Below are 13,643 nucleotides of genomic sequence, written 5' to 3' on the forward strand. Positions count from 1 at the left end.
ATAAATAAGTGCCCCTGGAGAGGTTGAAACAGTAAATAAATAAAAAATGTTCGTCGGCGGGTTGACAGTAAGTAAATAAATGTTATTGGGCACCTGGAAGTAGTTGATTTGGTAATTTGAAGACTGTTTGCGAGTGTATTTAAAAGTTAAGAGTATATATGAGCCTGACACCTAACGTTTTATATGGGATGAGGAGTGAAGAAGAATGGACCTAGTTTCCAGAAAAATTACAAATACCACTGTTCATGGATTACTTGGAAACTATTGTGTGCCTCCAGGTTCTCCTCGTGTGTAACTACAAGGAGAAATAGGGCCAGAGTATCCATGGTACCATGTGAGTCAATATTGTTCCCCATTTCTCATATGAGAAGAAAGCTCGAAGTTGGAGAGTAGAGTGTCAAGGCCCCTCCACCATTTCCCTGTAGTACTGTAGATACTTTCGTCGCGTTCTTCACAGACCGATCTCTGATTTTGGTGTAAAAGTAGTACATATTTGTCAAAGACAGCTGTGTGTAAAGGGTCACCAGGTGAATGACTTGGAGTTTGGCAAACATGAGACGTTTCGTTTTCACAACCAATTTATTTACAGAACCTAATCCATGAAATATCTGGGAAGTCGGCTTGCCGTTCACATTGAGATCATTAGAGTGGGGCGTATTTTTCTGGTGAGCAAGGGTGGTAGAAGGAAGCGGCACAGTGTTATTCTGAAAGGGTTAACGGAAACCATGGAACACCTCTATCGGGATAGTTGCACGTAGAGACAAACACTGTTCTTCCGCATAAAAGTCAAATGTCATAAAAACCCTACACCACCTCGCATCATGCGTCAGAGGTTGCTTGCAGAGACCATCAGACAGAATGTCTTCCATTGACCCCACATTCTTAAAGAGTAACTAAATTTATGACTTCATTTTCAGCGACTGACATTTTAACTCTCCTCAACTAACGCAGTAACGAACATCGGAAGGTTACATCGTAATACTTGCTCTTTGCCTGTTTAAACTATAGATAAACCCAATTTCACGTACGTCAAACTGTACCATGTATGTGGTTTCCTTGTTGGAAAGAGTCCCTACCATTTACCTTTTTTTCCTAGTATTAAACATTTTTTGACAAAGCTAGTACTGAGGAACTGTTTTAATTCCCGTAGTAGTCAACTCCCACCGAGAGAAATGTTTCCTTTGTGAAAATCAGATTGCTGTCACTATAGTTTAATGAAAGCGCGTTGCATGTTACTGAACTGTGTACAGTTTTGATTACTTTAATTCATTAAATGGTGGGATGACTCGCGCCACAATCTACAAATCGTTAATTAATCCTTCGAACTCTGTTATCATCCTACGGTAGACTATTGATCTGTCCATGCGAATATTTTATTTATTAAATTATATATTTTATAGTGTGTTTCTTGTAATACCTTCATGCAAGTGAGTTTAACATCAGACGCGGGCTGATCCCTTGCGAATTTCACTTACGGGGGAAGTACGTAAGTTCGATGTGCTAAAGCCGAATAAAAGTGATTTTAAGATACAGAGACGTGCTTGTAGAACATCGTTGGGTTAAAAAGTAAAGAGTCAGTTGTGAAACCTAATATTTTCCCATTTGACGTAATTATGGTTGCGAAACACGTACCATGAAAAGGAAAGATATCAGCAAAATTCAAGCATTTAAGATGAAGTTTGTTCGTAGCTTAGTCGGAAAAACACTGAGGGATAGAATACAAAATGTGGAAATGCGAAAAAAGGCTCAAGTTGTCAGACATCTAGACAAAAGAACCTTACAGCATGTGATATGTTACGGACATGTGACACTGACACATTAATTCCAACAGGCCAGCAAGAGTAGTGGGCGATTTAAAAGACCATGAGGAAGACCAAGCCTCAGTGGATGCTGACATCGAGCAGAGGGCATACCTGGGACGCGATCGAAGATGGAGAGCAGTTTAAGAATCGTAATTGGTGAAGAAGTGTCGTTTGCTGACCCATCCAATAAGATGGACCAACTGTCATGATGATGATGGTGACGACGACGACGACAGTGATGATGATGGTGGTGGTGGTGGTGGTGGTACAGGTCTTTTTTCCTCACTGTTCGGTATATGGTCCTATTAACGTAACGGTGTTTTAAGCACTTCATTGAAATTCCAGTGAAATTCAATGAGAAATTAGGGAAGAAAGTAAAACAAAGATACTTGATTTTTTTTTCGAAATATCTGGGACATATGACTCATATGCTTTCCGTCACATATTTGTTTCAAGCAAATATTTAGCCTCTCTCCAAATAACTTATTCATAACGCTTTCAGTCTGCTATTCATAATTATCTGTTACGCGGCTTCGTTTCTTTAGTTGCTTGTCTTTCCATAATTAACATCGTTAACCTTCGAACATCGATTGTATGCAAAAGCACGATAACACGTATAATCTCAGTAAATTTCGCAGAATCTCATCCGAGGCAGGTTCCTCAGGTAAGACTGGCTTTTCGCCACAGTGACCCGCGGTGTACTCCAGTAGAATTCGCACGTGATGTCGCCTTTTCGCTCTGACCGTGCCTCAAGTTGTGGAAGAGATAGTGCTTTTGTTTCACAACTGAACGATTGACCAGTTGCTGTTCAAACCGTGCGGAACGAGTTCCACGCTCAGCGCTTTTTCTGCTTTGCTGTTTTCCGCCATCTTGTCGCAAACGAGCCTGACGTACCACGATGTAACTGCCTGTTGTCGAGTACAGTAGCTGATAACGGAAGTAGTAGTTTCAGCTTGAAGTTCACTTTTCACGTTGTTCGCCCGTGGTGATACGTGAAGCATAACTTTCTCAAGTTCACTTCATCTACATCTATATGACTGCTCTGCACTTCGCACTTAAGTGCCTGGCAGAGGGTTCTTCGAAACACGTGCAGTCTATTTCTCTACCGTTCCACTCTAACAGCGCTTGGGAAGAATGAACACTTAAAGTTTCCTGTATGAGCCCTGATTTCAGTTATTTTATTATGATGATCATTTTTCCCTGTGTAGGTTGCCGACAATAAAATATTTTCACATTATCATATCCGTGACACTCTCTGCCCCATTTCGCTATAATACTAAACGAGCCGGCATGCTTTGAATTTTTTCGAAGTCCTCCGTCAGTTCTATCTGGTAAGGGTACCATACAGCGTAGCATCACTCAAGCAAAGGATAGACAAGCGCAGTATAGGTACTCTCTCTAGTAGACCTGTTGTGTCCTCTAAGCGTTCTGTCAATACAACGAAGTCTTTGGTTTGCCTACCCCACACAACATTATTTATGTGGTCGTTTCAACTGCAGTTGTTCGTAATTCGTAATACTAGTATTTAGTCGAACTAACAGCCTTTACATTTGTGTGATTCATCACTTAACCGAAATTTAACGGTTTCCTTTTAGTACTCATGTGGGTGACCTCACCCTTTTGCTTAGTGAGAGACAACTGCTACTTTTCGTACCATACACATCGAGTCTAAGTCATTTTGCAATTAGTTTTGATCTTCTGATGACATTCACTAGACTCTAAATGATATCATCATCTGCAAACAGTCTAAAAGGGCTGCTCAGATTGTCCCCTACATCGTTAATGCAGATTAGGAACAACAGAGGGCCTATAACACATCCCTAGGGAACGCCGAATATCACTTCAGTTTTACTAGATGATTTTCCGTAAATTACTGCCTGCCTTTCTGTTAATTCTTGCCATGCCAAAACAGTAGATGTCGCTCTTAATGATACTTGTCGTATCATCACCGGGTGCCTGAAGCCTACTCCTCTGGATAAACTGTACAGCCTCGTGGGAATTGCACCCCCCCCCCCCCTATATGGCTATCAACCAGCAAATCCACGACTAAAATCCAGAAAGTGCTTCCTCAGATCTACCGAGGCTGTAGTTGGGGCACCACAGCAATGCCGAACCGAACTATGGCGTGGAAGGCTTACCAGTACTGTAGGATGGATTACACCAAGCGAAAGACTACCAACCGGCTATACAGAGAATTGGAGTACGCGGAGATCCCTCAACAGATTACGCTCGGGTGTCACGAAATGTAAGAGCAATCTGACTAAATCGGGTTTCCTAGAGGAGCCGTCTCTCTGTGAGTGTGGAGCAACGCAGGAGACCTTCCACCTGCTCCAGTGTACCCAATGTCCAGCAACATGCGCAACAGAAGACCTGCTACATGCAACGCCAGATGCAATAGAGGTCACTAATTTCTGGGCGACAAAAGTGTAAATAATTGTCTTGTAAATATATATACACACACGACACGTAAATATTGTACATTATTTTATACACTGTAAATGCTCCTGACACGAATAAATAAAATAAAATGTTAAGAGTTTGTTCCAATTATTGAGTTTTAAATAACGTGTATTGCAGACAGGCCCCCAACTGCCTCAAACTTTTTATATTCGCAAAACTCTTGAAAATTTTTGCTATGCAGAATTCCCCTATGACACTTTGAGATTTTGGATCTTTTGATTTTAACTATTCAGACGCAAGTTAGAAGTAATGAGAAAAAAATATATCGAGGCGTATTTCTTCGAAGTACTTCGCGAGAGCATTCTACTCAAGTCATCTGCAACACAATTCTTGCAAGGGCACCCTACGTTCTGGGAAACTCCCTTCTGGATGAGACTTCTTAGTTCTACGCGCAGCTCATATAACGGTCAGTTTAAAGGTTGTAGCAGTACAGGAAATGGCTTTGCCTTCAGTGGGCTCGCTTGCCACACGGGCGGTCCAGGTTCGATCCTACCTTCGGGTAACTTTTTGTTTTGTTTTCTTTTTTTATTGTTAGTCGGCGGAAGTGAGTCAGTTCTCTGCACCTCTGTATTGGCTAAGTTGTTTTGATGAAGGGTCCCTGTCTCATATCGCGAGTCAAGGCTTACAAATCACAACTCCGTCAGGACTGACGACTGCAGCAGTGCGATTGCATTCAGATAAATTCTAAGATTCGACTACTGGACTTCATGTACATATAATAGTCCCATGAAAAGTTAAACTAGATGCCTGCAACGTAACTGACGTTAACTAGCGAAGAGAAAAGTATCAAGATAGATGGTCAAGGATACAGTGTATAACGCCAAACTCGATCTCTTAATCTTCAAAGGAAACAGTATTGTTTATTCCTACTTGAATGACTCTCGTTTTATTCGAACAGCTCACCCCTGTTAACTTTTAGCTCCCTTGTGTAACGTAAAACATCTGCAAAGTCAGCGTACAATCGACTGTGAAAGTCACAGTTAACCATTAGCTATTAATGCAGTAAAAGTACCGCCGTCAAGTCACCCATGACTACACCAAAAAGATGAAAAGTTCTTTTGTGAAAGCGGGAATTGGCGATAACACTCAGTGTTCTAATCCCGCTGGACCTGATTTCTTCTCTCCTCGAGAGACCACGACCGACTTATCGATATCGCGAATTTAGAGGAATTTACATTTTTGAAAATATATAGGCTTCGCAGTCAATCAATTATGTCTTTGAAGAATGGTTGGCATGTTTCTCGATAACAACACGCAAACACTCTGAGAAATCTGCAGATATTTGCCCAACGGTTGACGTATTGTGAAACGCCAGTTTCGTGTGTTTAATGTACCAGTTAATTGCTGTGTATTGACAGTCAGTCACTTCTGCCATGGCCATGAGTATTCGTCCGTCCACCCTTGTACGGCAGTACTGACACACAAACCTTTCACTCAACACACTGTCCATACACAGCAGTACTTTCACGGTTGAGGTAGACGGCTAGGTGGTTCCTTGCCACAAAGCGGGTTTTACTTTCGGCGGACTTTTCAGTTGCAGCTTAATTCTGATTGGCTGTTAACAGACGAACATGAAGCTTCTCACTGTCGCAGCTCTAAGCACACTGCTGTACTCAGTGAATCTGTATGCAGTAGGCAGCCGAGAAGTATGCTTGCAGCTGCTCGTGTTCTGTGTCAGAGACCGACCGAAAATTATAGCTTTACTAGCAAACTTCATTGTCAGCCTCGTTGTGCATCATTGTCTGCCGTTTACTGTCTCTCAGTTTGTCTAAATTGTTTGTTTTATAGCATTAGCGTCAAAGCGGAAAAGTCAAGTGAAACTAGGGAGCAAACATCTTATTTACATTGTACACAAGAAATGAACGGCAAAACTCTAACATGGCACTGTTTTAAATCAATAAAATGAAACGTATATCGTGACGAGAAAACGCATTCGAATAGTTCTATGCATAGAACCAGTATTAAAAAAATTAATACTGTAGATAATAATGACATATTCACACAAATGGAGAGTTATCGTAGTGCACTGAATAGGTGAAGCGCTTTAATATTTTTACATCGCTCGAGCCCCTTCAAGTCAGTACTCATGAAAATGTTTTTAGAACGGCATCTTCTGTCACAGTGCACGCCCAATTCTCTGCCGCATTCTAGTCGCTTGAATTCTGTCAAACTTACCTCCCACGCTACATTGAAACGGAAGCTACTTTCCAGAACCCCTCGTGTACTACGAAAAGTACCTATACTCCGATTTCAATTACACTGCCTCACAAGAAGAGTGAAGCATTCACAAGATTTGGTCGGATGTCAGCTTTAACTTCGCACACGTACACACTATGGGCAGGTATGTAGATGATGAGAGTTGCAATTCTTTGAGGAAGGTTGTATGACACCCGGAGTGCATTAGTATAGCTCATGTTCAGCGATGTTACCAGGCACTAGTACGCTATGTAAGTGGCGTGAATAGTGTCATATGTAAAGCTGTCATAGTAAAAGAGACGTAGATGTGGACACTTGTGATACAGCATTAGCAGCATGTGACAAGAGAATTGGAGGCTCTCATCGCGGGTCCCCATTTGGCCCGATGGTCGAATAGTGCAATATCCAGATTTGTGGGGCATTCGGATGTAACAGTGACCCGATGTCATACTTCATGGGAACATAAGGACAGGCGTATTCGTCGTAAAGGTTCCGCAGGACCACGTCTCACCACGAGAGGGAGTGATAGCCGTATTGTGCACCAGGCACACCGCAACCCTGCCATTTGAAAACAAGTAATGGGCTCCCTGCAACATCGTTTGTGATCCCAGACTGCTGATCGAGGACTGATAGCAGCCGTATTAGGAAACTGCTGCCCGCCTGCATAGGCTGCCGTTACCACCACATCCCAAACGTCCGCGTTTGAAGTGGTGCCGTAACTGGGAAACGTGGCCTTCTGATGAATGGTGCTCCATCGTGTTCAGTGATGCATTGCGGTTCTGTACTACCCCGGAAAACGATCGACGGCAGGTATGCCGGCGACTTCGGGTGAGATCTCATTCTTCCAGTGTTTTGGACAAACACAGCGGTGGTACTCGTGGCATCATTTTGTGAGGGCGATCCGGTATAACATCAGGTCACGGAACGGTACGTCATGGACATCTTGGCGTCCTCGTGTGTTACCTCTCTTGAGATGGTATCATGGTGTCATTTTTTTTTTCACGTCAGAGTTCTTCCACACATGGCATGAGTCTCTGTGAACTGTCTGCATGACGTTCAAGTGCTCCCGTGGCCACAAAGATCCTCAGGTCTGTCCCCAATAAAATATCTATGAGACCAACTGGACGCCAACTCCATCTCAGTGACTGTATTCTGGATACGAGGTCTGCTTAAAAAATTCCGGAACTTTGCCCACAACATTTTTCAACGCTTACCTTTTACTTATTGTGCATGGTCTCCTTCGAAATATTCTCCTCCACACAGCTCCCAACGCCATTTCCACGCCCGGAAGCAGTCTTTGTACGTCTCCTTTGTTGAACTGCGCGAAGCGCCGTCTGCGAATTTTCTTTTATTTCATTTATCGTTGCAGGGTTTTCGACTTTGGAAATAAAAAAAAAAGTCCGCAGGGGCCATGTCTGGAAACTACGGAGGATGAGGCAACACAATTATTCCTTGTTAGTGCAATAGTCACGCACCAGCAAGGGTGAATGTGCGAGTGCGTTGTCGTGATGCAAGAGCCACAAATTGTCTCGCCACAGTTCAGGCTGTTTCCTTCTCATACTTTCTCACAGGCGTCGCAACACGTCCCGATAGTACCATCGATTTACTGTTTGTCTCTGTGGCACGAATTCATGACGAACTAACCCTTCAAAGTCAAAGGAAACTGTCAGCATGACTTTGACATCTGACGTGACCTGACCTGACTAGCTTCTTTGGCCTTAGAGAACCTTTCCCAGCACATTGTGAAGACTAAACCATGGTCTTATCATAACCGTACACTCCTGTCTCACCACCAGTTACTATTCTCTTAAGGAACATCACGTCCTGTTTTGCGCGATCAAAAAGCTCTTCACAGATTGCGAGGCGAAGGCCTTTCTGGTCTTGATTCACGAGCCGTGGGACGAACTTGGCGGCAAAACGATGCATTCCAAGATGCTATGCCAGGATTTCATGACATGATCTAACTGAAATGATACATTCTTCTGAAATCTCTTGGACACTCTTGTCTTCGATTGGCATGCACAATTTAGTTGATGTTCCTCACTTTTGCGACGTCGCGTAGACGTCGACGGGCGTCCTGGACGAAGGTCGTCTTTAAATTCCATCCGGCCAATTTTAAACCGTGTGAACCATTCGTAAGACCGAGTAGGGCTGAAGCTCTCATCACCTTAGGCTTCCTGCATCATTTGGCATCTCTGTAAAGTTTTACTTGAGTTTCGCTCAAAATTTAATGCAGATGCGTTGCTCCTGTAACTCTGCCATCTCGAAATTCGCAAACTGTGCGACACAACGTTCTACTCAATACAGCACTGAACAATAACTAACAGACCTACAACAATGAAACTTCCGCAGTTACACAATAAACACAGGCGCGTGCAGGGATGCCAACCACATTTCGCTCCAACACACCATTGGCGCAAAATTACGAATGTTCCGGAATTTTTGAATAGATCTCGTATGAAGAGTCATTTACAACAGTGGAAGTTTGCTTCAGAGAGTTTCTCCCCGCCTGGGCGCTTAACTTTTTTGTCACGCAGTGTAGTTTCCATTTGACAGCAAGGAGGACCAAATGCGCCCCACCACCAATAGACCAATGAGAGACTAAAAATGTCATGTACCAAATTATGCAATAAACTGCAAATAGCCGTCGCAGTTGCAGTACTAATTTTCTTCATTCATGATTAGTTTCGAACACTAAGCTCTTTATCAAATCATCCACTAAGCTATGCAATACCATCCGTTACCACAACCACTTCACTGTTCGTTTTCGTTAAGCACACCATTGCAAAGTAGTGCAGGACTGAACTTCATTCGCTTAATTAGTGTCAGTTAATTGTTGAGATACGACTGTGAACAAAGCAGTTTGGTTGCCAGTTCTCAGGGATGTAGCTCTTCCTGACGCGAGAATTACACCTTCTTTTCACTAAAAAAGTTTCTCCGGCCCAAATTAAAATTAAAAAAAAAAAGATATTGGACGAGAATAAAGGCACTACAAGGGTATATACCAAGGGGAATTAAACATTTTTCTTACTTCATTTTTGTAGGCTATATAGAGATTCTTCGACGAATTTTGCACAGCATACAAACCATACTTACAGATTTATGAAACTCTAGAATTTATTTAATTTATGAAAAAATGAATGAGGTGTTACAGTTTAAACTTCATGTTTAGAAAAAAATCAAATTTTATAATTAATTATCTCAATTTTTACCACAGTTTTTAATAGATCTGGAAAATTATAGAGTTTTGCGCCAAGGAGTTTGTGTTTGATAAGCAGTGCAAAATTCATGAATCTCTCTTCGTTGTGAAGAAAAGTATACCTAGAGCAACAAATGCAGCCTATAGTAATTGAGAAAAATGATGAAATTTCACTTGGGAAAAATTATTTTGTTGTGTTTTTGAACTTTCACTGCTGTTAGTGTGAATCCTGAATCCTTGGTGGTCATGTTGACAAAGTTTTATGAATTTATTTGTAAAAGTATAGATAGTAGAAATTCAAATGTCCTGTGGTGCCTTTCCTGCTCCAAGTCGTTCCATTTGACGTCCTACCCCTGCACTTGACATTCTGAAAGTCATAGATAGATGCTGTTAGGTAAAGGCAGTATTTCTTGACGTGCGAAGAGAATGTGACTTAGTACCACACGTACAATTATCATCGAAAGTATGCTCAGATGGGGTATGAAGCGAAATTTTTGCAGGAAGCACAGCATCGTGGATGGAGAGTCATTGACAGAAGTGGAAGTAACTTCTGGTGTGATGCAGGGAAATGTGTTTGAATCCGTACTGTACATGCTGTATATTAATGACCTGATTGATAATGTTAATAATAACCACAGACTTTTTGTAGATGATGCACTTGTGCATAATGAAGTACTGTCCGGAAATCAGTACACGAATGTCCAGTAACATGTTAATAAGAATTCGAAGTGGAGCAAGGACGGGCAGATTCGTTTCAGTGTTTAGTAAAGTAAACTATTATACTTTGCAAAATTACATCATCCGTGAATCACGGTTGGTACCCGACAACTCACACAAATACCTTGGTGTAACAATTTGTGCATACGGAATGTAACGGCTACAGTCCTAAGTAAAACAGACGGCAGACTTCGGCTCATTGATAGAATTCTGCAGAAATGCAATCCGTCATTTTAATAATCATTCATGTGAGCCAACATGGAATACCGTCTATTTGTGGGATGTTTACCAAATAGGATTTACAGAGGATAGTGAACGTGTACTATAAAGAACAGCAGGCACAGTCAGATGTTGGTACGGCCAACAGAAGGGCATCACAGAGGTGCTGAAGGAACTGAACTGGCAGACGCTAGATGATAGGCGCAAATTTTCCTGTGAATCTCTAGGGAATACACTACAACTCCCTACATGTAACTTCCGTAGGATTTGCGAGAAGGATATTAGATTAAGTTCAGAGCGCACAGAGGAGTCTAAACAGTCATTCTTCCCGTGATTCATATGTGGATGAAACGGGAAGTGGTAGTAATTTGTTCAGTGGGGCGTGCGTTCTGCCATGCACTTCGCAGTGGTTTGCATAGTAGGAATGTAGATGTACAGGAAGTACAAAGTACACTGCCCAGTTACATTAATGTACCCATCTATCGGAAACATGAATAACCAGGAAGAGTGTCGTTGAGGTTCTGGAAGGTACCAACAAAGATGTGGAAGCACGCCGACTCCAGTGCCGTAGTCAGCTGTGCTGGGTTTCTCGGTTGACGATCCACGGCACATACAGCCCAGTCAAGGTGGTCCCAAAGATTCTCCATTGGTTTTAAATCCGGTAAGTTTGATGATCAGGGGAGTACGGTAACGCCATCGCCGTGCTCTTCAACCCCGCATCAAAACTGTGATCTGTATGACACGTTGATTTGTCGTGCCGGTAGATGCTATCGTGCTGAAGAAAAAGCAGATTGTGTGTTGGGGTGGACGTGGTCCCTGAGAATAAATGCTCACTTGTCCATTGTGCATCCGGGATTGACGACATCACTGAGGGAATGCCACGAAAACATTCCCCAGACCATAAGGCGCACAGAGGTCCCTTTCGACAAATGTTGCATGCTGTTTGCTTCCAGATGTTTCACGCTATACACGCCAATGACCATGTGTCATCTGAAAAGACCACCTGTCGCCATTCACTGGACGTCCAGTTGCGGTATTGACGTTCAAATTGCAGCCTTCGTTGCCAGTGAACAACAGTCAACTCGGGTGCATGAGCCAGGGTGCCTATTCCGTATCTTTCTGCCATTGTGCCGATCGTTTCGGTACACCGAACGGTCTAGTACTCGAATTAGAGTCCTTGAGTTATTCAGTATGCACTTCGGTAGCGATAACGTTCGGGTCTAAAGAACCGAAGCGCTGTTGTCGGTTCGTGTCGCGCAAGCCAATCAAAAGCAAGCGGCCGCAGAACCGCGCATGCGCACTGCAGCGCGCACAGCGCCACGAACACAAAGCGGCTAGCAGACGACACAGGCGCGCTATTCTTTCAAGTACCGAAAATCTCGTTTACGTTGCCATAATGCATGACGCCGCATTCCATCGAGCTGACGTGCCCGCCTTCATCGCCCTTGCCTCCTCCTTAACAGGCACAGTATATCCATTTCCATGATTCTCAGCTGAAATGCATAAAAATTTTTACAGTTTCTCTGACCGCATGTTTCCATGCATGCATAATAACGATAGCGTATTTGACAGTATTCTGCAGATTGTTGTAAATGCCGCATGTCCTCTTATTTTCATTCACACTGACATGTTTTGGAGTTTACGTTTCGGAAAATGAGTTAGAAATAGCGTGTAGTAAAATGGTTCAAATGGCTCTGAGCACTATGGGACTTAACTTCTGTGGTCATCAGTCCCGTAGAACTTAGAACTACTTGAACCTAACTAACCTAAGGACATCACACACATCCATGCCCGAGGCAGGATTCGAACCTGCGACCGTCTCAGTCGCGCGGTTCCGGACTGAGCGCCTAGAACCGCTAGGCCACCGCGGCCGGCTAGCGTGTAGTACCACATTGTACTAATACATCTATAAAAACATCCGAAAAACTGATTCTGAGAGGTTCAAAGAATAAGAAGATAAACAGAATGTGGTTATAACACGCTCCTAGAGATCCAAATGATTAAGTAGCCCACGTCCCTATATGATGCGTCAACGATATGGGTCTTAAAAACATAATTGAAAAAAAAAAAAAAAAAAAAAAACGCATTTCGAGAGCTCCTGCAGTTCGCCGAAGTTTGTAACATGCATCTCATGAATGAAAATGTTTCGTATATGGTGCTACAGTCTAAAAATATTACAGCAGAGATCTTTCATCTCTGTCTACTGTGGTTGAGGATTCGATCGCGGATAAATACTTGTGGCAAGCAAGATTATGAAGATGACTTCTGCTAGTTACATTCCCAGTAATTTAAGTTGTGCTCTTAGATTCCTGTCTAATCGCATACTCGGAAATCGCTACATATTCGGAAAAAATGGTGAATTATTTCTGACAAGAAAAAAATATAAAGGTCACTCTCGGTTGTTTCACTCACAGCAATTTCATCTCCAACAATTTCGTATTTTAAACACACAGAAATCGCGAAATCGTTACTGAAGAAGTGCGCTCTTACATGTAAGTAAGAACGAATATTGCAGAAAAATCTTAACTTACACGAGTAACAATGTCTCAGAACGTGTTGCATATATGAAGAGCAAAAAAAAAAAAAAATTTCTTACGTCCACCCATGCGCGAACCCGTCTTTGGTATCGCCCGCGCGCTAACCACTTGGGCACGCCAAACAGACACGCAGTGTTCATTTGTTATGGTATTATGTAGAGGAACGTAGGCTGACTTCGTTGCCAAACGGTGCTCTGTAAGTCATAAATGCGTGATAGTTTGGAAGGTTTCCAATATCAGGCTTCACATAATTGCTTTCCATTGTTACTTGAAAGTTGTAAACACGTTTCGATAATTACTAACTAACCTATTTATGGGAAAATGTACACAAAGTCACTAGCAACGTCAGTTCACACTCATGTAATATACGTCAGCAGAGCCGATGTCTTGATGTTTAATGATCTTTAAACTCTTATTTGCATAAAAATAACACGTATTTTGAGAGAATATTGACCGAAAACGGTTTTTTTATGTAATCGTTCACAGTAACAACCTAACCTAACCATATTTCTA

The 13,643-nt window shown here is 42.4% G+C and overlaps 1 protein-coding gene across 1 annotated transcript in view; it reads left to right on the forward strand.

Moving 5' to 3' along the window:
* The first annotated feature begins 1,863 nt into the window (after window positions 1–1,863).
* LOC124545754 (protein FAM13A) overlaps window positions 1,864–13,643 on the forward strand; it is a 109,272-nt gene continuing 97,492 nt past the window's right edge. Inside the window, exon 1 of the mRNA XM_047124696.1 lies at window positions 1,864–1,951. Coding sequence (XP_046980652.1) covers window positions 1,864–1,951 — 88 coding nt within the window. The remainder of the gene's footprint in view (window positions 1,952–13,643) is intronic.

This window comes from Schistocerca americana, chromosome 8, assembly GCF_021461395.2.
Source record: "Schistocerca americana isolate TAMUIC-IGC-003095 chromosome 8, iqSchAmer2.1, whole genome shotgun sequence".
NCBI classification, from domain to species: domain Eukaryota; kingdom Metazoa; phylum Arthropoda; class Insecta; order Orthoptera; family Acrididae; genus Schistocerca; species Schistocerca americana.